Here is a 25920-nt window from a genome sequence, read left to right on the forward strand (position 1 = left end):
CCCTGAAAGAGAGAGCGAGGCCAGAGAAGGTCTGGGAGCGGGGCCAACAGCATTCAGCCAGACACACCGAGCCACCCGGGAGTTTCCAATCACCTCCCTGCCTCTCCCCTCTTGTTCGTCTGTAGGGAAGAAAAAAAACTGTGTCTTTTGCCTCCAGGCTGCAGTGATTAAACTAGAAGCTTTTGCTTCAATGCTTCATGATGTGTCAGAGCTGTTGATATGAGTGTGATGGAATTTGAAGTTGGACATGAGCAAAAAGTTCATTTTCAACTTAATGTAGAGCCACAAATGATAAAGGTGCCAACCAGTGAATCTCTGTATGCTAATGGCGTTGGGGTAGCATGTGGCATTGCGCTGTGCTGAAGGCTTCACGACAAACTCATGACCTGATGTTTCCAATCGGTGTGTTTGCTGCTCAGTGTTTCTTTAACAGCTATAAAATTTGAAAACACGGCATAGTCAAATCTGCTGCACCCATGCAGGATCAAAGCTTCCTCTTCAGCAGGAAGTGATGCCAGACGACTGGGAAATGAAATAATCGGATATCCCAGTTGTGTTCATGAGAGCGGATGGTGACAGTGACTGCTGCCTGATGTCTCTTGGCAAGCTTGCCTTTTGCTTTTCCTCATGCCGCCCTCACTAGGAGTCACAGCACTGCCAATTACTGGCACTATGAATCAGGAGTGATGCCCCAGGCGCTTTGGATTATCAAGTGGTTAACAATGATGGTTATTTGTTAGTTCACATGTTCCACTTGTTTTGATTGTTTTTTTGTCTTCTGCTTTTCCAGGTTTACATCATCAAAGTGTCCTGGAGCGATGGCAGCACAGAAATCATTTACAGACGCTACAGCAAGTTCTTTGACCTGCAGGTGAGTTAAGTGTGTGACTGTGTGTAAGTGTGTCGTGGTATGTGATTTTCTCTTTATACTGTAGGTGTGTGTACAGTTTCATGTTTTAGGGGGCAAGGAATGTGACAGGTTCTAATTTTTCCACCGGCAAAAACCAGCACAGGCCAGGAAGGGAATGGAAGTACTCTGTCCATACAACACCATCCACCCACATGACACTGGTAATTATGTTGTGCGAAAGGAGTCGGAAAATGTCCCAGTGCAGTTAACTGAGGACAGTGATGAATGCAATGGCCGCACTGATGACCACAGAAATGTCTGAATCATTCTCGAACGTCATGCTGGCAGTGTGTGTTGCACAAGGAGGGAATCTCATTAGTATCCTAGTTTCCCTTCCTCTTTCGAAGGTAATGGATCTGCGGCCCTGGCCGCAACTGAGCTTAGAGAGCATGGACTCAAGGAAACCCAGAGAGGCAACCGCTTTTAATGAGCACGTAGTCAATTTAGGCAACGTATACTGTCAACCTAATTGGATTAAATGCCTTCTAATTGATTAGGATGGTCAAAGCGTGAGCAATGAAATAAAGTATTTCAATGGTCCGCCCAGGTTTTCTGCACCTGCAAATGTAATGCTAACCAGGACAATGTAAACTATTTCATGACTAATTTCATTAGTGTGACTTAAGAATATAAAAACCTATCCACAGTCTTGCTCTTATCGCTCTCATAATAGTTTTTTAATTGTATCACCTTTCTATTTGTTGAGGCGTTTGCTAAATGAACGACTACGTATAGCTATGAACAGTTATCAGAGTAGTGTAATGAAAGACGACTGAAGGATGGCAAAAGCATTGAGTAAGGGACGTTGAACTGTACTACAACAACACTCTTGTCCCCTCCGACACAAGCAAAGACACCATCCCTTTCTCTCATTATTTACATTACATACATTAATACATGGACACAAATAATAAAGTGGCATTTTCATAAAAGAAACAAGAAAGATGGTAATCTAAAAGTTCTACTTAGGGCCACAACCTAGCCTTCTGTAGCTATTCTCAACTACACACTGTGTATTCAATTCAGAACATTTATGTATGTTTTGAAAATTGCAACTTAATTAAATTAACATTGGTGAGAGATTTACAATGTTGGAAATTCAACAATTTCGTTTCATCGTCCGGCCACAGCACTGCTTTGCTTTTGATGCTTTGGCTCAAGAAGAGGACTGTTTAGACTCTGAGTGATGTGACGAGGTGATAGGAGGAGATTATGAGACCTGTAGATATCAGAGTTTTTTTTTTTTTTTCCCCAGTATGAGCCAGAAAGTGAGCTTTGAAAGCCAGAAAATCTTAGCACAGGATTAAGTACTTGCGATATCAGAATCAATCACAACTGTACATGTTGTCATTTGTGTGCTAGGAAACAGTTTCTAGTCATCCATAAATATTGATAAAAACCCAGTTAACTGTCACAGATCATCATTTCATGTTTATTTCATCCATACTTAAGCATATTACCAGCAGAAATCCCTTGTGACATCACTGAAACAAACTGTATTGGATCATTGGCACAGAATGAGTCAAGTATACATGAAATATTTTCAGCAGGGGTGTTCCTGACTGGTGTTTACCCCTCACCATGCTTTCAGCTGCTTCCTGCTCTGTCAACAGCCCGTGGGTGGACTCTCAGTGGTGAGGGAGATGTAGATAAACCCAGCTGGAGAGAAAACAAGCCAGTCTCTTATCTCCTGTAAGGTTTGGCAATGACATATTATCAGCCATCTTGAGGCTGTGGTATTTCTTAAAGAAAAGTGGCAGGTTGGCGTGCTGAAAATCCCTCAGAATATTCGGTATTTCCCTCGGTATATACTGGGTGTGGACCTCTAAATGTGTAAAGTATTTTTGAATTTCTCTGGTGTTGGGGCACACTAATATGATATGACAGTATGCAGTGGAAATTAAACAGTATTGCTGCATTATCCTCCCAAAATATTTAGCAGCAGATTACATAATGCTGATGAAATCAAGAGGTGTTGTACTTAACTTACTGTGTTGATGCTATGTGTGTATTATTTTACAGTAAATAAACAAAACTCTACCAACTTATATACATGTTGTATCATGACATCAGCAGAAATGAAAAATAAGTAGGAGATAATAGAAAGGCAAAAATGCAGAAACAAATTATTAACACTAACAGGCACTAAAAGGTGTGCAACTTAACCAAACCGCTGCAGTGAGTCTCTCCAAAGTCCACAGGCAGCAGGAATCAGGGATAGTATCCACAGGCGAACAGGAACCGAGTCTACTGACCGCCTCTGGTTCAGCAGTGAACGCACACGTCCTATGGGGAAAACCCAAGATGAGAAAATGTATGTCAGTCAGTTTCTGCTTAAAGAAAGCAAAGCTTCACCACACAGTACTCAAGTGAGTTTCAGACACTGTTAGTCATGCTTTCATTTAAATGGCCGGCAGTTAGTTTGGAAACATATAAAAGGCGAGTAGGTGGGAGAAGGTGGAAGCTTTTGTCAGTGTTGCACTTAAGTGCAGGCATACAGAGGCAGTACGTACTATTGTAAACTCGACTTCTATTGAACTGTGTGCCGGCACTAATCATCGCAGGTGCCTGGCCAGGATAGTGACATAGAGATGAGTCACTCATTTCCTGTCATTACCATTTCTTCATTTCCTGTCATCCGCCTTTGCTTACTCCATCTTGTCCTGCCTTTTTCCCGTCTGCTCTGGTTCATCTCTCGTTCTGTAGCTTGAGTGGCTCTTATAACGGAGAAAAGATGGAACTGTTAATAAATAAATAAATAAAAAAGATACATAAAGTGTCTTTGGTCAGTCCAAAGCCTGAGAGCCAGACAGGAAGTGTTATTCATCACATCCCGTCACCACAGCTGGCCCAAGCAGCCGATGCTTCACTTCGTTAGCTTTTAATGTGGTCATTGACCACAGACTGTTTACTCACTGTCTGACTTTAACATGGTTTCTACATTTATTTAGGGGATATTCTATTCTAATCATTAGGCAGTTTTGAATCCACATATACATGTTTTATATTCAGATGACACTATAACAGGTAAAACCCAGACAGTGATCCTAATGATAAGAAAAACACACATAGATAATTATAATATCGATACTAATATGCATTCATACTTCACCTTTTCAACAGTACCGCTGTTGTTCTAAATTAACCCAGTAAGGATTCTCCTGTCAGATTAAAGTGTTTACCTGTTAGTGGAGGTGATAAAAAAAGGGTCTAGAAGGAAGTCCTCCGTATCAAATCCATAGTCTGATTTGGAACAAGGCTGGGATCACGGCTTAAATTTCTCTCTAATTTTAATACGTCCCTCTCATCCAAGATATATCTGTTACTACTCACCCAGTGTTTTCCTGTAACACCCAAAAGTCTCTGTGTAGCTGCATCCCCATAGTAGCATGAAGGAGTTAAGTATTCATCGGATACTGGAGAAGGACTTTATGATTGTTTCCTGCACTTATGCATAAATGTATTTGAGCACAGTATGTGTTTAGTCTTGCAAACTGTTGAATATAGAGTGAACAAACTGAGCAATTAGGATTTTGATATAAAAGCTGTGGCTGTTTTTTTTTTTTTTTTTTTTTTTCCCTGTTTCAATGGGTTGCCTTGTGAACAGAAATAGACTGAACTGTTGCTTCAGAAAGATGGAAAGTGCAGAGTTTTTTTTTTTTTTTCTTTTGCCATGGGGTCATCCTAGCGGCTTTGTGATTTTATTTCCATGTCACTAAGAACAGTTTCCATGCTGCACACGTGTCCGCTCTATTTCACAAGCTCAGTCTTCCAGCATCCCCAATACAATACTTTGGATACAGGGTACACTTTTCTTTTTTTTTTTTACTTTAAAGCTGTTAGAAAAAAAAAACAATTCATAGTTTCTTGTTTATTCATACTTGTACAGCTGTCACATATTTTCCATCTGCAGTGATCTAGTAACAAAACATTTGGGGGGGGGGGCAGATCATTTTGCTTAGGGCAGTGGGGCTGCCTGTTGTATGAATTTCACAAAGCAGCTGTTCTTATTTCCTTTTTGTGCAAACTGCAAACTCTGTACTTGGGTTATTTTCATAAAAATGTACTGTATGCATCCTTCAACAGTGCAGTGTTCCTGGAACAACAACAAAAACCAAAACATGTGTTTCTACTCAGGGAACGCTGAAAGATAGGTACAGTATATTCTTCATGATTCAGTGAAATACACTTATTACAGAAGACCAAACATCCAAAGCTATACATCACCATGGCATTATTATTATATATTATTTGTATGTGTTTGTATAGGACTCCTGGGAATGGTCAAATGTGACATGGGAGTTGTTTTTTTTTTGTTGTGCCTCTGGGTCCTTAACCACGTGTTTTCATTGACCTGTCTCTGGTTTTTCAAATAACAAGTCTCGATCGGGATGAATCATGTTTTAGGGTAAATGTTGTTGCAAATGAACACAGTTGATATTCTCAGCACATGCATGTCTTCGCTTTAAGTGGTGAAAAACTAAACAGAAACTGATTGAGCCGCTGTCTGCTGGCGCCATAAAATACAATAAGATTGGGAGGTTGTGCTTCACGCCTTGTGATAGGGTGGTGCCACTTGTCTAGTGCATGCTGGGATAGGCTTCAGTTGCAGTGACCAACAATATAAAAAGTGGGTATAAGAAAGCCAACAGACGGATAGAAATGTGTCTTAGCAACAGGAGGACAGGTTGGGACAATATATGAAATTGTGTCTTACGCCTCCAATGGGAGAGCAGGAGTCCGGAAGTACAGCGATTAAACGCAGCCTCGTCATTGTGACATTGGCCCACCAGAAGAGCTGATGAGCACGGGGTAGATAATGCCATGGTCCTGTAACTCAGTTGTTACAAGTTACACTGGTGCAAATCTTGCTGTAACATGCAAAAAGCTTCAACTGAATGATAAAGTTAAAAAAAAGTCTCTGGCAGCATGTCTAGTCTAGCGGTTGGGTAATATGTATTGCTATAATGTTTGTACTGATGTAGTTAACCCTAACCTGGCAATTATATTGATTTTTTTCTAAATTGAATTTGATTTACAAAGTGTATCCCAGTATATCACAATTTACTGTACATTAGTCCTGAAGTATGAAAAACTTTATACGATGATGGAAGATTTAAGTCATAATGCCCACCCTTATTAAGTGATCCTTAAATTGAGGATCCAAGGTCAATCCACTTTATTGAAGTGAACTTGAGAAACACAACATAACCACACCCTTGGGTGCTGTTTTTATGCTGACCCTCTGCTGTGACCTGTCTGGATGCGGTTACATAGAAAGAGAATGGCTCTACAGAGACTAACTAAAAGTGTGACATTAAAATTACACAGACCAGATCTAGACTGAACATATCAGGCGCTGATATCGTCCACGTGTTCCCAGACATTTACCCTGTGTTTTACTAGTATGCTAACATTAGCATTTACAGTAGGATGCTACCAAGGGAACTTAGTATTAATCAAAGTAAGAAATCCTGTTTGATGACAGGGACTTTATGAATGCACATGAAGGAAAAACAGATGTCATTTACTCGCCCATTCATTATCTACAGCTGCTTGTTCGCTGCTGTTTATCCATCCTAGTTCACAATGTGCTGTGATTTTTCCATTTTAATTTCCATGGAAACAGGAAAAGTAGTCATTGGCAGTGCAAAGCATTAAGTTATTTTGATGTCATGTTTTGCATGGATTTTATAGATTTTACTTAATTTGTATCCTACAAACAGCTCAGCTGTCCAGCATATAGCCATGAATCAAGTTACATTCCATTGCTACTGCAGTTGATAATAAGCCCTTGGCATTAGCATGCACTACAGTATATTAAACTGTTAACATTGAGAGCCACTGCCCATGGATGATGTCTTTGTTTTCACTACTTCATAAATGGACTAACAGTTCAGCCTACCACAAATGTGGGTTGTTTTTTTTCTTTAACAGTGTGGTTTCCTGTAAAGGGTTAAAAATGACCTCATACATGAATCTACAGCGAATGAGAGAGTGAGAGAATCAGAGGACTACTGAGATAGGCATGTGGAAAAGAGAGCAGCCATTGTTCTTGGACCTTTTATACTCTCATTCAACAGTCTGCTGCTTCTCAGATCGTCTTTATTAGGCCTTTATTCGAAGGCTGATGATGTGGTTAAAGCGGATATGGACTAGACAAATTATAGCCTGTTGGAAAATTACATTCAATGAAATAACAGTGTTTAAAGGTTTACAGTATCATGGGCGTATTAACAGACTGGTGATGTGACATGTTGACAACAGGGAGGCTTGTTCTTCTTCCTTAAATCCCCGCACTAGTTCTGTTGGTCGAAATGTAGTCAATCAATAACTGAGATGTTTTGAGCAGTTTTTTTTAAATTATTAGTGGTAAAATCAACATTGACACATCACAGCACATTTAAGAGACTGCGTATAGTAAACAGATTCTTAACAGTTTATGTTCTGCGTATTCACTCTCTCCATTATTCAGTTTCCTGGCAGATTAAAGCTTTGCTGAGTGTGGCCTTTTATTGTGGGGAATCTAAATATCCTCCAAGCATGGCCTAGAATAATATCAATGTCTCCTCATCAGGCTTTGGTGAATAAGAGAATGAGTCCATGAGCTAATGGTACTTTCAAAATCAAAAAAAAAGTGACTTTGCACGCTAGGGTTTGAATTAAACTTAGTACAGTTATAGTACACATGAGTTCACAGATTGAAGTGATCATTTCTGTTAATGTTATCATAGTGTGATGTCCACAGATTATTATGTATATATATATATATATATCTGTCACCACACCATCTATATAGTGCCGATGTCCCTACCTTTCTGACTGAAATAAAGACAGCGGGATATCATTTAAAATAACACACTTTCATAATAGCCTTGGAAAGTCATGCGGAGTTGACTGCGCTCCGCCTCGGCTTGACATCCTCCTGCCCCGCGGAGCATGAATATTTGATGTCGGGTGCGTGATGTAAGTGGTATTTTGAAGAGACATCTTCACTCTCCGCAGATGCCTTTTCTTGTTTGAGCGGCTCTGATTACAGAGTAGATACAAGGGTCGGAGTAGACACAGAGACTGGGTGTGCCTGCACTCAAAGTCAGACACATGGGAACAATTACAATGTGTGGGGGCATAGGCTCTTGTGTGTTCGTCTCTCTCGCTCTTAGTCTGCCTGTCTTTATGTTTACACTGTCTCTTTTAAGGTGGTGGTGTGTCAGCGGCATCTTAAGCCAAGCAGAGTGATGCTTTGTGAGTTTAGTGCCTTTTTTTCTTCCTTTCAGATTTCCTTCTGTTGTAACATAAAAACTAAAAGACCGAACACTGAAGTGGCTCACTTCTTTTACTTAACGTGCATTAGACAAAGAGGGTTGTGGCTCACTTTTCTGCCCCCTCTCTTTTTTTTTGTTTTTTTTTTTTGTTTTTTTTTGTTTAACGGGAAATTGTGGCTTTAACTTTATGATGCCGAGCTTTAGCAGTCGGAGCCAATGAGAATCATTTAAGAGCACTCAATGTGGCTTGACATTCATGCCTGAAGGCTGATCTTTGGCTTCACAGTACACAGTATAAAACATGTTTTTTTTTTGCAACCAAATCCAAGCCAGAGTTATGATTTTGTGGAAAAAAATAAAACATCTTGTTAGAATCTCTAGGTTTGATTTTCTTCAAGTGGCTCAGATTCATTAGAATGATCTGTCAGGTATGAAGGCAACAAATGTTACTGGACTCTTTGTTCTGTAATTATACGCTTATCTTTACTGGATATATCACAATGGGCTGCTTGTTATTATTGTTTGGGGGGCTCCACTAATTTGTAAAGAGAGGAAAATTATGAAAGGCCCTTTTGAGTTGGGAGAGTTGTTCATTAGAGGGTTTAAGGATTAGGTTGAAATAAGCTTGTTGAACTTCCTTGTACATGGAATGAGGGGCACTTTGTAGCACCAGATATGAGCGGGAGACATAATGTGAAGCAGAGAAAACAAAGAGCAGTAGGCTCTTCCTGTACAGCTGAAGATCTGTAAAACATATGTCCTCTTTTATGTTTGAACATACAGTATATTGATGTTTCTTTCTTCTTTTTTTTTTTTTTTTTCTGACTGGTGCTTTCCCATCCAGATGTCTGTAACCATCCAGGGGCTGTCAGTCCTTTCAAACTGTGGTCAAATAGTAAACTTCCTTTTGGATATACTTTGATTGTTATATTTTAGCCTCAATTTTCAGATTGCAGTTATATTCAATCACTCAGATTAAAATACCTGTTTATCTCAGGAATGTTTATAAGTGGGCGACATCTAATGTCAAAATGCCTTTGGTGTTCTCTGTTTAAGTTACTCCATCTGTCTTTCCCACAAAATATTAAAGTATTAAGCCCTATCTACTTAAGTAATTTGTTGAGAACTTTATTATTTTATGGCAACAATACCTCTTTGGCACCTGACTACACTCAGACAGTCCATAAAAAGTATTAGAAAGTACTATTTGGCACAGGTCTCTGGCTTTTCCATAACCTCTGCATCACCTCAACTCATATTGCACCACCCCCTTCTTTCTCTGTTAGTTTTGGCTCAGCCTAACGTATTGTTTCTTTCAAATTTGCATTCAGAGGAGATTTTGTGGCATCTTGACTCAACTTCATTTTTATTGCTCAGAAGCTTGCTGTAAGAACTATTTGATGACAACAGGGTAAGGTAACTATTAATACCAGCTTCAGGGCAATATTGTATCACTGAAATTCCAACCATGACCCTCAATAAATATTAAAAGTTCATATCAACAAGACTAGGTCAAAACCTAGCATATACTGCGTCATAGGCTATTTTCATTCCACCCGGTGTCAGCTGGTTTCAACCCTTTATCTGTTTGCTTCTCCTCTCTTCTCTGTGCTCACATGTACAGTTTTTAAAACGGTCATATTCCCAATAAAGCTGCTCTCATTTACATGTTTTTCTGTTTCTGTTGTCGGACAATGGAACAAATATGAAACAGTGACTGAAATGTGGCCCATTAAGACTTCATCTTAACCAGCAGTCATTTTTGCAAGCCATCTCCAAGCTGCCGCTCTGCACTGCTGAAGTCGGGATTTTATAAAATTTATAAAAATTCCAATTCAAAATGTGTCATACATAATGCATCGAAAGCCTATGTTTCTGTTGAAACACCGAGGCCCAGAAAAGACAAAAAAAATATGGATATATAGACACATGCACTGACTGTGAGATCTGAAATTTAGCCATTGAGCTTAAACATAAAAGGAGGGGAATGAGATATTTGGCGAGCTTATTTGTTTTGACCCTCAAATGCCTCTGTAGCACAGCCTTGATAGATAAATCATTTTATCAGGTTAACATTGAACCGAACAAAGTCAGAAACGGTATTAATGTCATTATGTGCACGCCCTGTCATCAGACACATGGCCCAGCTATGACCGCGTCTTCAGACCTCCTCAGTCTTTAGTTATGTTGTTTTTCTTAATAGGAAGTAGAGGATCATACAGTTTAGTGTCACCCTGGTTTCAGTTAATGGTTAACTAACTTATCGTGGTGAAAAAACAACACGTCCCCTTGCTCTACCCCTCCTGCTCCTGTTTGTTTGCCCGCCACAGTCTAATTTATGTGTATATTTTCACACTTCTCATAATAACATAAAAGATCTCTAAAGCAGTATCTTGCACAGTTGCTTCATTGAGCTGCTGTCCTTGCCCTGCTCTCTCTTTCCCTCTCTCCTTCTCTCTCTCTCTCTCTCGTTCTCTTTCTCTCTCTCTCTCTCTCTCATACACACACAGATACACGGATGGACCGTCAAGAAATCCATAAAATTTTTACTGGCCCTGTCTTTCACTTCACCGGCTCGTTCTGTGTGTGCATGTGAGCAATGAAATCGTGCTGCGTGCGCGTGCCGGGACTGGGCTCAGGAAAAACACTACGCTGCGCTAGATCACCCACAGATCTGCTGTCACAAATAGAATCAAGTCAATGCTGATAACTAAATTGTGTTAATATTTCATATTGCACGCCACATAAAAAAAAAAATAATAATAATAATTGCGGTGGTGACAGAAATAATCTTAACCGCACGGGAGGCATCACAAGATGTTATGCTGTTATCGTCACAGCCCTACACAACAATTAATCCCCTCACCAGTGTTTTTTTTTTATCAGGTCAAATAAAATTTGGTTTGGACTGTGAGAGTCTTCTCTTAATGTTTTTGAGGTACTGGATCCTGTCATCTGGGCACAGTATCAAAGAAATTTTCCAAACGTTCCTCTGTAACTCATTTAAATGAGTGGAGTAATTTTACTCCCACCCTTAAATCTTTTGATTGGAGGCTTGCAGGTGTCAGAAAGTGCATTAGAGAAAGAGAGAGAGTGCACTTGGAGTTCACCTCTCAGTACGGCCAGGTGTCATTTTATTGGCTTCAGCTGCATGGAGAATGGAAGACGCACACACACACACACACACACACACACGCACACTTCACTAAGAGTAATGGGCGAAAATGACGTGAGAGGCCAAAATGATGGAGCATGACCTATAGTTCAGTGTGACGGAGGGAGAAAGGCAACAAAGTGTAGAACCGGACACAGACAGAGTGATCAAGTGAAACTGGGAGGAATGGTGGTCGAGAGATATAAGGAACCACTTCTCTCTGGGCTTTAAAGATTACGGTAACAGAAATGTTCCACTATGTCAGCGGTGGCTTGCTGCTAACAGCCCCTCAGCTACAGCAGCATATGAAGCAGAGAGGAAAAACCATACCATCTGCTCAGTTCGTTCCTAATCATTGGCAGGCCTTCCTTTTATTGGCCGAATTCCTTGTAGGAACTTGCTGATTTGTATAAAATGCGAAAACCTTCCTCTTCAGCCTCGGCTATCCTGTTGTGTGTGTGTGTGAATGTGAAATGCATATTTGTATGTGTGCGTGTGAGTGTAAATACTTTGTGCACCAATGACTTTGACTTCATTGTGGGTTTTCAGATGGAATTGCTGGATAAATTCCCGGTGGAGGGAGGCCAGAAAGACCCGAAGCGCAGGATCATTCCTTTCCTACCAGGTAAGAGTTAAAACACACGTTGTCCCCCGGCACCCCCTCCACACACACACACACACACACAAATATATAGCACACACACACAAATTTGGATTGTCTGGAATGCAGGAATGCTATTTCTGAAATGTTATTGACTAAATAATCCATAAAAAAATAGTTTCAATATTACTTATGATAAGATGTGACCAAAATATGTAACGATACACACAGAACAGGGAAGTCACGTAAATCACGCTGTACTTCCCCCTCGCTGTATTGTTATGTCTTCGTCTCACTCCCGCTCATTTCTTCATTCCTCTGTTAGGAACACTTGGCACGCATTGGGTTAAAATGCAGACAACAATGACTCACTGATAGACTGTGGGTGAACTGGAGGAAAGCAGAACGTTTTGTTGGGTTTGCAGACTGCACACAAAGGAACTAACCAGAATGATCTGCAGAAATCATAATCAGTAACCTCACTCAACTGTGAACTGAGGGAGAATATGTTTCTTCATCATCAGCTGATCTCTCAGGATATGGCCCATAGACGTATATTGTATTAGACATGGTACGCAGATCACGGTTGGAGCCTTTGGGTGACACTTTGAGTATCTACTATTGTTTCGCTTGATTTAAAAAAAAACAAAAAAAAAAAAACAAGAAGGTTACAGTTCATAGCATTTGTTATGAGATTGTTTTCTTGGCTTAGCTGCATCATTGTTCTGACTGAATCATCATCGTGTGTGAAAACCTAAAGTGGCCAAAAGAATGATTTCTTCTTTTTTAGCTTCATTGACTTTCCTACTAAGTCCAAGTGGCAGTGAAGTTTGTTTGGAATAAGTGTTTTGGGTGTGCTCGACCAACTGTTGAACTAGTTTTAGACTGAGATCCGGCTTGAAAGTGATTCTTTATGAGAGTTTGAAAGAAAGCCTCACCCAAAGACCCCACCCATATCTCCCCTATCGGGCTTGGGACGGGTGGGGGATAGTATTATTTTTGTGGCCATGCAGGTCTGGAACTCATTGTGAGAATATACGCACACACACAAGCACACAGGCACATGCACACACACACACACAGACTGTTAGATGAACTCTGAGTATGAGGAGGGGAAGAGCACTTACTATTGCTTTATACAATCAGATAGAATAGAATAGAATAGAATAGAAAGTCTTCATTGCCACAAAACCATGCTGATTAGTGCATTAAAAGAGACAGGGAAATAAAACAATCTCAGCAAACAAACAGCCTCCTTCCTGCCTCCCAGTGAAGAGGTCTGAGTGTTGACAGAATCTTTCACTCCTTCTGGTTTCGATGGTAGAAAAATTGCCATTGAAGTTTCCCCCCCCCCAAGAAAGGCACTAAATCCTCAACAGCTCCTGTGGAGCTGCTAAAGCACCAAAAGTGGACTCAACATGGCAAACCTCTTGGAATGCCACTGTGGAGCTTTTTTCCATTTGTGGCAAGGGTGTTGCTGGAAAACATTATCTGTGCTTGGTGCCTGGATAAATCGAGGTTTCTTAGAGAATGAGGCTACGTCCACACTAATAGATGAGCGTCCGTCCGTACTAACACACCTGAAAAACACATGACCATTCACGTAACCTGAGCATGCATGTGCCGGTGTAAACAGGAAGCAGATTGACTACTCAGCAGTTGGCTGCAGAAAATACTACGAACAAGGAACAGGAATGGTGAAAAATAAGACCAGAGATTTCTTCACTTGCTGCAAGCGATGAGCGAAGAGCGTCACAAATCAGGGAAGGATACATCGTGAGAATGTGGATGTCTGTGTCATTGTCTCAGTTTCTGTCAGTCCAGGCTAGAACGCAACCCTGGCGTTTTTAAACTGAAACAAGGCCAGGGGCATTTCCAAAAGTCTGACATGAACATAGCAAAAATTATGCATTTTAAAACTAAAATATATTACTGTAGCTGTAGCCTGTGTCTCAGGTCCCAGATCAGGTCATGATCAGGTCCTCTGAGAAGGACTCTCAGTTAACATTTGCCTGATTTTCAGGCATGAATTTTCCTAACAGCCAAGAAAATCATTCACTTACAAAGCAGAAGTCTGGACTGTGGGCTGAGGCCAACATAACAAGGCACGGAAGTGGTTTTCCCTTCTTGGTTCGGTTTGTTCAAGGCCTCAAGACGATTTTACTCCTTTTGATATCTCCACATCAGCAAAGTGGCTTGTCTGCATGTGTGCATAGTGCAGAATTTCTGCTCAGTTTTTTTTTGCCAGATGCGTACACGCACACACGCACACACGCACACACACACACACACACACACCAAAAGCTGCTGCATTTAGTTGTAAGTCCACGCTTGACCTCTAAGAAGAAGTTCCAAAAACTTTGAGCCATTTAAACCCATACTTTTTTTCTTCCTCACAGGAGATTGACTGGTTTGCTATCTCAAGATAGGCTATTTGTCATTTGAATACCTCCCACAGTGCTAAATTTCTTTGATGGGTTGATGCACGACATTTAGATAAAAGTGATAAATTTCGATCTGCTGAACCCAGACCCCTGTGCAGTGCTCTTTATGGCAGTGTCAGCAGGTCAGCCTTTGAAAAAAGAGCTGATGTGCTCTTGAGCAATTATCTAAAGCTGGAGTTGTTAAGCTATGTGTCAAAACCCAAGATGGAATGTGGGTCTGTTTCTTTAGGGGCCCCCCTGCATGATAGACGAGGTGATATTTTTTCATGAACTTGGATCCCAGAAGTAGACTATGAATTTGTAATTTGGGTCGACCTTTTTTTATTTTTTTTTCCCCTTTTCCTCCTAATGATAGATCTACAGTACATACTGTGGTGTGCTGGGGATCTCTCTGCCTGCCACAGTAGGAGGCACAGTATCTTGGACAGGTCAAATACGATTCTGTTGAGCTGAATAACTCACATTCCCCAGTCTGTAAATGGCAGAAAAACACCAAAAAGTTGCCATGACCTCGTTGTTTATGCCTCATTCATATCACGTTCATCTCCCGTCTGCAGGGGGAAGCAATCACTGCTCTTGTCTAACTAAATTATTTGCATATGAAGCACCAGTAGCAGACCTGAGTTTTATGGCAGTTTAAGAAGCCATTTGTGGCCTTAGTCAACAACTCACTGAAGAATGCAGTAATTACAACAGACACACAGCTTTGTGGCAAGTCCAAGTCAACTGTCAAGTATTTTCAGAGGAACCTAAGTCAAGCTAAAGTCCTATAACAAGTCTTAAGTCAAGTCTCGAGTCATTCAGTGCATGTTCGAGTCAGTTCTGAAGGTACGTGACAGCAACGCTCAAATCAGGTCTCATTTGAGTCCGAGTCTTGTCTCATGTCCGTAACAACTCTCAACCGAGGTCTCAAGTTTTGTAAAAGCAAGTTTCAAGTTTTCAGTCAAGTCATTTAGATAAATCCAAGTCAGGCCATTACTTAAAAAAAAAAAAAAAGTTGACTGAGTATTTCAGATCTCGAATACGTGCCATAAAAATGACACAAAATTTGAACATTTTTCTTTTTTTTTTTCTTTTAACTGGACTTTACAAGGTCTAAACTCAACTTGAAGTCTGAAGTCCTCAGTTTTGTGAGTTTAACTGGAGTATTAAGTCTACAGAAATATATTAGGTAAAGGTTTAAGCAACTCAAAATCACCCTGAAGGGGCAAAACGCGGTGAAAAACCAAGAGGAAATTCATGTGTGTCGAGCTCACTGTGTGTTAGGTGTGTAACAACGACCCTCTCTGTGTTTCCGTGTCTCTCTGTCTCCTATGTCCCTCTACCTCCCTCGCTCGCTCTCCCCAGGAAACAAAAGCTGTTTGATAGCCGTGGTCACTGCTGGCTCAGAGATTTGCCGTAAAGTCTAACCTACGTCAGCCATGTCTCCAAGCAGCCCCCCCACCACCACCACCACCCCCCACCCATCCCCAAACAAGCCTTTTTTATCGGCTGCACCCATGAGTTCCCGTGCATACAGAGTGGGCAGTGTTGAGTCAGTGCTTCTCTCCCGACCCCAGAGAGCTTTGGAAGACTGTCAAAAAAGCTTTTTCTGTTTGAGGAGTGACAAAGGGGGGAGGAGAGGAAAAGAGAGGGAGGAAGAGAAGTAGGCGTCCCAGGGGTGGGGGGGTGGGGGGGGGGGTGTGGGTGGGGGGTTGACTTTCAAAACTCTCCAGTTTTGGAGCGCTGTCCAAGACGGTGTGTCCTTTTTCGGCTGCTCTGCCAACACCTAAGAGATTTGGAGCGCCTTCTCTCATTCTTCATCTGGCCGATCTCCCTTTTTGACAGTCTCCCTCACATAGTACTGTACTGGTTAGATTCATCCTCTGCGGACCATCAATGTTAGTCTAAAAAAAAAAAATAAAAATCCATCCAGTAATTGTAGAGATATTTACTCTGACCAATAAAAAAAAAAAAAAAAAGCCACAAGAAGAGAAGCTACAGGAACACCAATGTGTTTGAAGATCACGCCTTTTTTTTTTATATTAATCTCCAAACCAATCAGGTCTCCTTATTCACTGACGTCATCTGCAGTCTGGCTCTTTGATATTATAGTTAGCTACACTCTCTCATCTTCCACCTCCACCACATCTTCAGTCACATACAATAACTCAGAAGCACTCTGAAAAAAGATTTCCTGTAACTTTTAGTCTCGGTTGTCACCCACCTGAGTCAACCAGTAGGTTGTTTTGAGGATGTCACCTCCCACCTAACCCCTCTGCGCTCTCCACCTCTTTTTTTACATCCTTCCTTTTTCATGTTTCCTTTTCTTACATGTATCCTTTTCCTTAGTCTTTAGTCAGATTCACAGATGACGCTGTGATGATCACAAACAGTCTCTCTGTGCCAGTATCTACCTTTCTGCCATTCACTCACGCACACACACAAACACACACACACACACACACACACACGCACACACGCACACACACACACACACATGTACGTACATAAACAAAACAAACATTTGTGGTTCTGGAAGCAGAAAAGGCCATTTTTAGTAACAAGGGTGAAGCGGTGGAGCTGCAGGTGGGCTGACTGTTCAGCTGCCGCCTCCTGTGAGGTAGATTCATGTTTCAGCAAGTCTTGCTTTAGAATCACACTCAACAAATACCTTCACCCCTTGATGGAGGTGATACAGTAACTTCTCAAAACATCTTCTTCTTTCATTCATTCAGGATCTTGTTACAGCCTTGACTTCCTGCCCGGTTTATATGTTTGCATTAGCGCCGTCTCAGTGAATTTATCGGAGAAAACTTCAGCGGCTAAAATGAGGAGAAAATAGATGCTGGCCCTGAAAATTTCCTGCATACCGTTAAGTTAGAACAGTGTTTTAAGAAGCCTATTTGTAGCCATTTCTTGTTATTGTTATGGCGACCCAGCTCGTCTGTGCCCGAGGTTATTTGTGCCTGGAGATAAGAATGGGGGAGTTGGCATAACTTGCTTTCCCAAAATCATTTATTCATGACTTGGAAAGGCCAGCTATTCACCTAGCTCCTTACCCACCTCATTGTGCTGTCAGTGATATTGATAACATCACCGTATCCGCATGCTAATTCACTAACTATGTATTCTAAATGCATCCTTATTGTTCTTTTTAGAAGTTGCTTTTGACATGAGTATCATCCAAATGAAAAAGCAGTTCAGCCTTTTCTTTCATTTACTAATCTTTTATGCTTTTGTATAAAAGATACAGGATGTAAAAGTCAAATATATGTTATTTACACGTTTATGCATATTTTAACAGTTAAGGTTATAAGTTTGGATTTTTCTGTTCTGTCGACTTCTAAATCTGTTTTTTTTTTTCTACTATTTTTCAGGGAAGATCCTGTTCAGAAGGAGCCACATCAGGGATGTGGCCATGAAAAGGCTAAGGCCCATCAATGAATACTGCAGGGTGAGTGTATTCACTCAATATGTGACTTTAACCTCGGAGTCTGCAATAGTCATATTTCTCGAAATGTCCGTGAAAGCTACACTGACCAGCGAGAAGCACCTTGGTAGTCAGAGGATAAGAAAAACAACTAGCCCACCCAGAGGGTGAAACTGAACCAACTTAGTCATGAAGAGGAAAATGGAAAATAATCTTTTCATGGCCTCCATGCATGTGAGCAGCACGAATAGCAGAGGATTCAGAACAACACTGAGGAACCAGGCCATCTGGTTTCGAGGGAAATAATTTTTTTGTTGAATATATGTCTTGGTTTGTGCCAAATTTATCAAATTTGTATCTCATTACCTTCACCTATCAGATACTCCAGCTGTCAAACACACGCACATTGTAGTTGTAAAAAAAATTCAAACACACGGTTATATTCATTAAAATTAAGCTGAGAGACACACTGCAACATTTACATAACAAGATTTATAGGATTACATTTTTCCAAGAGCAGCTGTGTGATACTATTGCCCTTGCCTTCTAAATTGGCAGTGTGTGGTGCGTGCCACACTGAACTCCCTCGAGCAAGCCTTTGTGACAGCAGGCACAAAGGCTTGCTGAGGAGTCCTAAAAGCTCCCCAGGTGCTTTGTTGCCGACTCTGACCTCCCTGCATAAGAAGACAAACTAAAGGAGAATTTCTCTCCAGGGATCAACAGTGTATAAGCAAAGAACAACAAAAAACAACAAAAAAAGTGTTGCTGTGTAGCTAAACGAGAAGATGATCTCATTGTAACACGCAAATGTTCGGTAACCCATCACGATGCCAATAGACAAGAGAATTTATGAATGTACCTTGTATGTTTTATGTTTTATGTTGCCGCTAGTGACGGAAGAAAGACAGAATGGACAGAATGGTGTAATGTGTTGGTGGTGTCTGTTCCCATTTGAGTTCCCCACAGTTCAGTTAAAAAGAAAGAAAAGAAAAGATAATGTAAAGCCTGTGCATTATCCAGCCCATTACATGGCTTTATAACCAAAGAGATAAATCACTTGGTCTTGAGAAAGAGGGGGGGGGGGGGCGGGGGGGGGGGTGCAACTGTACGGACTCAGGCTCCACTGTAGCAGAGCTGTGACCATAAAACTGCCAATAGCTAGAAAATAATCGCTACAATTTGACAGAAATGTTACCCCAGCAACCTAAATGAATACATCATGACTGATGTTGAACTTCTTAGCAAGAAGACAAAGTTATGTGCCCGTGAAATAAATTCAAGAGCAAGGAGTGAGCCTGCTATGCATCTCGCAGTCATTTCTTTTCAGGGTCAGGCATTTACAAAATGGATATGGTGGCCACAGAGTCACGTGATTTAGGTGTGAAGCGGCGTGCGTCTGTATTTTGGAAACCCCCCCAACCCAACCCAACCCAACCCAACCCCCAGGAAGACGAGCTGTTGTTATCGCCTGTTGTGGTGGTTACTATCAGTAGAGAGTCATGCCAAAGGCAAACTGCTTGGTGGTGCTGAGCTTGCTCCATGTCAGCACATCCACAGCCCATAGGCTGTGTTTTTATTCAACTCTACAGTCTTACCTCGGGGGCCTCTAAACCCTCCACACCTCCTCCTCTTTTCTCTCTGAGAGTGGAAAATTTGAGGATGTTTTTACAAGTTAGTTCTGATTTAGCCCATACTCACGCCTTCTTGTATTTTCACATGTATAATTTCATCTCCATATAGAGCCTCGTGAAACCATCACTGTACAAATTAGTCCCTAATATGGTGCTTCCCTTCCTGAATACAAACGATAATTTACAAGGCCTCAGAGGGAAGAGAAAAGCTTTTATGTATGATTCTGCACCAAGTGTCATTGGATGGGGGGGGCTAAAGGAATGTACAGCTGGTGTAGGCAACATCTTTAACCACTTATGTGAAAAATAAGAGTTGAGGGGGGTTGGTTCATGTCTATGGGTGCGGATGTTTATGGGAATAGCTGAGCCAGTTTTACATCAGTGGTGTCACTAGTACTCAAAGTTATTATTGTTGAAATGGATGGATTTGAATGGTCATTCTAATGAGGTTTAGGGCTGAGTGATGTTGTTCTTTGAGGACAGAACACCTCAGAGTATGTGAGAGATTTACGTGGGTTGGAAATGAATACAGTCCTGTGTCGCTGCTTTTAAATCCAAGCAAGCGGGAAAGTCACAGCTCGTCGGCCAGTGACAAGACACGCCGACGATCATTCAAAACATCATTCAGCTCTTTGATGGCATCATACGGGTCGGATCTCAGGATTCAGCTTTGGCAGGGGATGCTGGGTATTGCACCGACTGCTAAAACAAATCTGAACTTGTCTGTAAGCACAAAAAACGGCCTTTTCATCCACCCTCTCCCGCAGTCAGGTTGACAAGGTGAAACTTCCATGTTTTTCTTTGGGAAGAGCTGAGTCAGCCCTTCTGTTATACAGCTGAGGCTTTAACCTGACTCATGGAATTTCCCTGGTTGTGAAGCTCTAATGTTTTCATTCAAGTCAGGGAAAAAAAAAAAAAACGAGGGAAAAAAAAAACGAGGGGAAAAAAAACAAAAAAACATGAAATCAGGGATTGTTTGCAGAAACCAAAGAGTAAGACTGCTGAGCTAGGGTGACTAGCCAGATCGCACAGCTTGATGAAATGCATCACATCAAAAAGTCCACTAAGTAATCAAGCAATTTCCATCTGACCTTCATTAGTCAGTACTCAAAAGATTTGAAAAGATAATGCTTTTACTTACAAACAGATTAAGATTTTGCATAAATAATGCCTCTAAATGTCTTTTCTTCAGGGGCCAGAAAATATCAACAAACACTGGATATTTTTTCAACAGCCCATTTTGATTTTCAAAATGGACACATTTTTTTTAGTAGTTTCATATGTAACAGACACAGCAATATATCAGCTTCAACCTTTGTTGTTGGTACTTGACGAGACTGACGATCCCTATTTGCTGCATGTGTCCACATGTGAAAAGTAACTGTGCACAGATGCAGTCACAATGCACTGTACCTTTTTATAGGAATGCATATCCATTACCTACTTTTCCTTGGTGAAAACACACACATACCACACCCACCCACCCACCCACCCACCCACACACACACAGGCACACAGGCACACACAATTACCTTAATGCTGCCTGCTGTAAAGAACACCCATAAAGTCCATTTGCTGTAATGTACCCTGAGCCTCCCTCCCGTCTCCTCCCTGGGGAGAATTGTAATGAGTGGATGGGCCACCGGCTGACACAAGTAGAGGGATAAATCCAAGGAGAGGATAGCCAGTTCTCTGACCCCAGGCACAGCGTAGCATTCAGGGCTGCAGGACTAGACATTGCCGGGTGGGGTCCTCTGGAGGTCACCAGTAAAAACTCTTAAATCAGCTGCTTAGGTTGTGTGTCTCAAGATATGGAGGAAGCTACTGTAAGAAGGAGATATTTTTTTTATATCATCGAACAATATTATATGTACCATGAATCAACAAACACGTATGGGGGGGGGGGCACACATGCACACCCACACTCTTTATGAATCTGCAGCTAATGGAAAAACACCAGATATACTTTGTACATGGCAGCAATCCCACTCCTTTATTCCAGCACAAGTTGTTGGCATGAATTTATGGTCATAAGTATGACAAGGCAAATGTGGGCACATGGGGCAAGGACACCTTGGTTGGGTCTCTGGCTTCCATTCCACATCCGTCAGTCCCGATGTTATATCACTGTGTCAAAAAGGAGACAGACAGAGACTCTGCTTACCTTAAAGGACAGAACTGAAACACTTAGGGGTATTAAAATCAGAGGTAGAGGCCAGCGGAGGAGGCTTGATGGATAGCACTGAGCTTTGCCTGCCAGCAAATGGAAGGAGGAGAAGGAGTGGTCTAGCTCCCCTAGCAGTAAGAGAGACAGTCAGCACAGGGTCATTGGCGGCACTTATTCTGTCTTCTGGTTTTGGGGGATCAAGCTGTTAAGGTGATTATCTGTGTCACTGCTGCCCTTAAGAGGTTTGGTTGAAAGAGAGTGAAAGGCAGATTAGGAGAGGCAGATAAAACACAGACTCTGGAAAGAACAAAAAAAAAGGAAGGAGGGGGGGCTTGAAAATGTGCAATAACATGACTAGCTGTGTGTGCAAGAGAGAGATCACACCAATAAAGAGAAAACTGGATGTGGCTGTTTGTCTTTCATCTCCAGCTGTGTTGTCAGGGCTCATCTCTCTGCTGCTAGTGATCCTCCACAGAGGCATAAGATGAGGGAGGAAGGTAGATGAGCCGGATCAATGAACTCGGCTCAGGACCGGAGACACAGAACAGAACCAGCCGGTGTGATTGAAAAACATTTCACAAAGAGAACGTGAAAGTCTCGTTCTGAAATCATCTAATATTTAGCTCTTCATATTAGAAAATACACCAGAGGGGGCAATAAGAACAAATATAAGAAACTAGACACAATATTAGAAAACAAGAGAGACGTAGACACATACCTCTGCCCAGGCTGCACAGTCATCATCTAAATGTGTCACTTTAATCAGTGAAAATGTTTTTAATCTTCATTTTGGAATTGTGCAAAATGTCAAGAGTCAGACTCGTATTGCTGGTGTGCCATCTATACACACACACACACAAAATACTATCAACTTTTGAAGCTTGTGTAATAAGTATGAGAATGTGGCAGTCAAAAACAGTATGGGATATTTAAAAATGTATGAAATTCCATTGCCAAAATGTAAAAAAAAAATTTATAACGTAGGAGTGCTAAAAGAAAAAAAACACAGATTGTGGGAAACGTTGTTGAAACAGAAATAGGTGGGTCCTATACTCCTATACTGATGTTCTGGAATCTGTAAAACGTTGTTTTTTTTTCTTAAATGCAACCGCTGTTTATAATATATTGAATAGTTACATGGTGAAATCTGTGTTGTAGTTAACTGAAACTCTCCGACAGATTTATGAACATTAGATAAACCAGTTGCTCAATGCCTTTTCTGTACTGTAATATGCTTCCCGGCACAGGAGAGTAGTCTGAAAATGCCCTCAAGTATTGTACGTAGGAGGCCAGACATTCATTGAATGCTATATTTCACCTCTGGTTGACTTGTGTATATACTGAAGTGATTGTAATTGCCAGTTTGTGTGATTACCTAAGTTTTCTGCTATGCTTTTTGTCTGCAGGCCCTCATTCAGCTGCCGGTCTACATCTCCCAGTGCGAGGAGGTCAGAGTATTTTTTGAGACCAGACCTGAAGACCTCAACCCACCCAAAGGAGTACAGTACCACGCATGGACACCACACCACACACACACACACACACACACACACACACACACACACACACACACACACACACACACACACACACACACACACACACACACACACACACACACACACACACATCTCCTCAACTGTTACAAATGCTCAGGGCTCACATGCTATGGGGAAAGCCCATCATTGTTTCCGTGACTGATGTCATGTCACATCCCGTCAGCATTTACCACCAGTCTGCTGGTAATGAGCATTCATTACATCCTCTAATGGATATGATTTCATACGGTTGCACCACTTCCTGTTGGATTTTTTCAAGCATAAACACACTTAATGGGTCCTTTTGTTTTTTGTTTTTTTTTGTTTTTTTTTAAATGCTGAGTTAGCATATAAGCATGTAGCTGCAGCTCAGTTCAGCCACCAGGCTCCAGACAGCTGAGACTGCACGCCTGCTCCCAAGGTGTGCAGACCCGCTCTGTTGTCTCTTGTAAATCTCACTCAACACATTAGCGTCATATCCAGTGCTGACAGTTAACTATGTGCTAAAACATAAGACATCAGTGGGCAATCAATGCCAGCCTCAAACACACACACACACACACACACACACACACACACAGACACAGGCCACAGTTGCGAATGTGTTGTTATTAGAAGTTAGCAGCACCTTCAGGGCGGTGGAGGTTACGGGTGGCTGGTTTCATAGAGACCATAACCCGTGGCTAACATTTAACCCTTGAGATGTTTTTCCTTTTTCTTTTTTGTTTTTTAACGCCAACAGATGTCAGCTGTCAGCTGAGGCATTCGCTTTAACTTCTCTGTCATCACGTACCGATGAGTGGCACCAGGCGTTGAGGAGTTGCCTCCGTCAGCAGGGAAATTAGTTAACAGGTCCTGTTATATATGGCAGGAGTGCATGTTGGGAAAGCAGTAAGGTAGCGTCTGAAGAAGAGAGTCACATGAATGAAAGTGTATCACCATGAGCTAATCATTTCCCTATAGACTGCACTAATAATATGAATAATATAACATAACTGTGCGCTCTTTTGCCAGTTTCTATTGGAAAAATTCATCATTTTGTACTACAAAGTTAGAGATATTCCTTGAACTATTGCATCACTTTCCACTTTATTTTGTTTGCATTGTGCAACAATAGCCTCCATCAGGACTACAGTAACACCCAGTTTCTGTAAAGCCCCTAAGCGAGGGAATTTCTCTGGCATGTCTCAACTGTGTTGTCATCTTGCCATTTAAACTCATTAAAACTGCTGAGCAGCTGAAATCTGAAAATGTAGAAGAAAAAAAAAGAAGAGGCAATCGCTGTGACAGTTCATCCAGCCCTTCATTCACTCCGCACTGCTACCACAGCAACAATTTTCAAATGCAACATACTGTAGCTATAATTTTTATTTCAATTTTTTTTTTTGCCTTTCATAAAGTTCAACAAATAACATTATGTAATGTAATTATTAACACATCTCATTAAAGCGGCACAACGTTCACATCGTGCTTACAATTCATATCCTTCTTGCTCAAGGGCATTGAACGGGACACATTGCTGTTATGGGGAATGAGATGAGTGCCTGCGCCAGTCTGCCATATCGTCATCTAGAACGCGAATGGATTAAATGTCACATTGAAGTGTGCTGTCTGTTGCCGTCACATAGTCTACCTGGGCCTGTGATAAGAGAATCAGACTGTTGGGAATGTGTCAGTCAGCGGAGGCGCTTCTCTCCTTCCCGAGATTTTTTACTAATGTGACAAACATAACCCTCTGCAACTCTCCCGTAACAAGCCCCTTAATATCTGTGCGTGATCAATATGAAAGAAGCTTCTTATGTTATTATCTGTAGGTGCGCAACATTATACCGCTCCTATTTCTGATGTTAAACTACCCATTGAAGACTAGACTAAATGTTTAATTATTGCATTATACAGCGGTGGGAAGTAAATTTACTCAAGTACTATACTTAACTGCCATTCTACCTTGTACCACTGGTATTATAAAACAAGCAACTCACAGGACAAAATGCTACTTGCTCAAGAATAGTTCATATTTCCTGTGTCCTCTTTGACGTTGGGAAGCTTTCCACTCTGTAGTGGCTGCCTATCAGTTATATGGTAATCAGACAGCTCTCTGAAATGGCAGTGGGTATTGTCTGATAGTAAGTGGATATTATGTCTGAAAGAATCAACTGTTTCTCTGTATGTATAGTTCCTGACAGCTCGACCTCTCTCTCTCTCTCTGTCTCCTCTCTCTGTCTCACACACACACACACAGACACACACACACACACTTTGTCTTGCTGTCCTCCCACAGTGAGGTTGCCAAGGACACATACCTCCGTACTCCTCATACAAAACCCCAAGCATGTGTTGGGAGAAGCAGGAAAGAGAGGGGGCATTTACTTGAGGCGGATGAATATAGGAAAGACCTTGGTTTGTCTTTTATTGAAATTGGATTACTGCTTTCTGCTAGTGCAGCCTGTTGTTTGGCTGACTGACAACAGGGCTGGTGTACAGACACAGCAGCCACTGTGGGAGAAGATTTATCACAGCCTATAAATCTATTCCACTGAGAGGGACATCTTGGACTTTCTACTTAAGAGCTGCAAAGTTAGAGGAGGAGGCGGAGTTGGGGGGGGGGGCGTAAATGCAAAGAGAAAGTAGTGGGTCCGAACTAGAAAAGACAGGCTAGTGTGGGAAGTGTCTGTAGAAAAGAGGAAGCGCTGCACCAAGGATGGTTAAGCGAAAGCAAACGGGGAAAGTGGGGGCGATCATAGGGGAAGAAAATAGAATCAGATGGTGGGCCAAGATGGAAATAGAGCTGGACGGAA

General features: G+C 41.5%; 1 protein-coding gene across 3 annotated transcripts in view; it reads left to right on the forward strand.

Annotated features, from left to right (window-relative positions):
• Positions 1-25920, forward strand: part of sh3pxd2b (SH3 and PX domains 2B) — a 39878-nt gene that overhangs the window by 2578 nt on the left and 11380 nt on the right. For 2 of the 3 annotated variants that reach the window (XM_022762604.1, XM_022762605.1), the window contains exons 1-2: positions 17741-17810; positions 22991-23083. In XM_022762604.1, the coding sequence (XP_022618325.1) occupies positions 17797-17810; positions 22991-23083 (107 nt within the window). In that variant the 5' untranslated portion in view covers positions 17741-17796. Of the gene's footprint in view, positions 1-790; positions 872-11878; positions 11955-17733; positions 17811-22990; positions 23089-25920 lie in introns of those variants that run through there. The other variant, XM_022762606.1, reaches the window with a different exon arrangement.

The sequence above is a fragment of the Seriola dumerili genome, unplaced genomic scaffold (assembly GCF_002260705.1).
Source record: "Seriola dumerili isolate Sdu_G_001 unplaced genomic scaffold, Sdu_1.0 BDQW01000449.1, whole genome shotgun sequence".
Classification (NCBI taxonomy): Eukaryota; Metazoa; Chordata; class Actinopteri; order Carangiformes; family Carangidae; genus Seriola; species Seriola dumerili.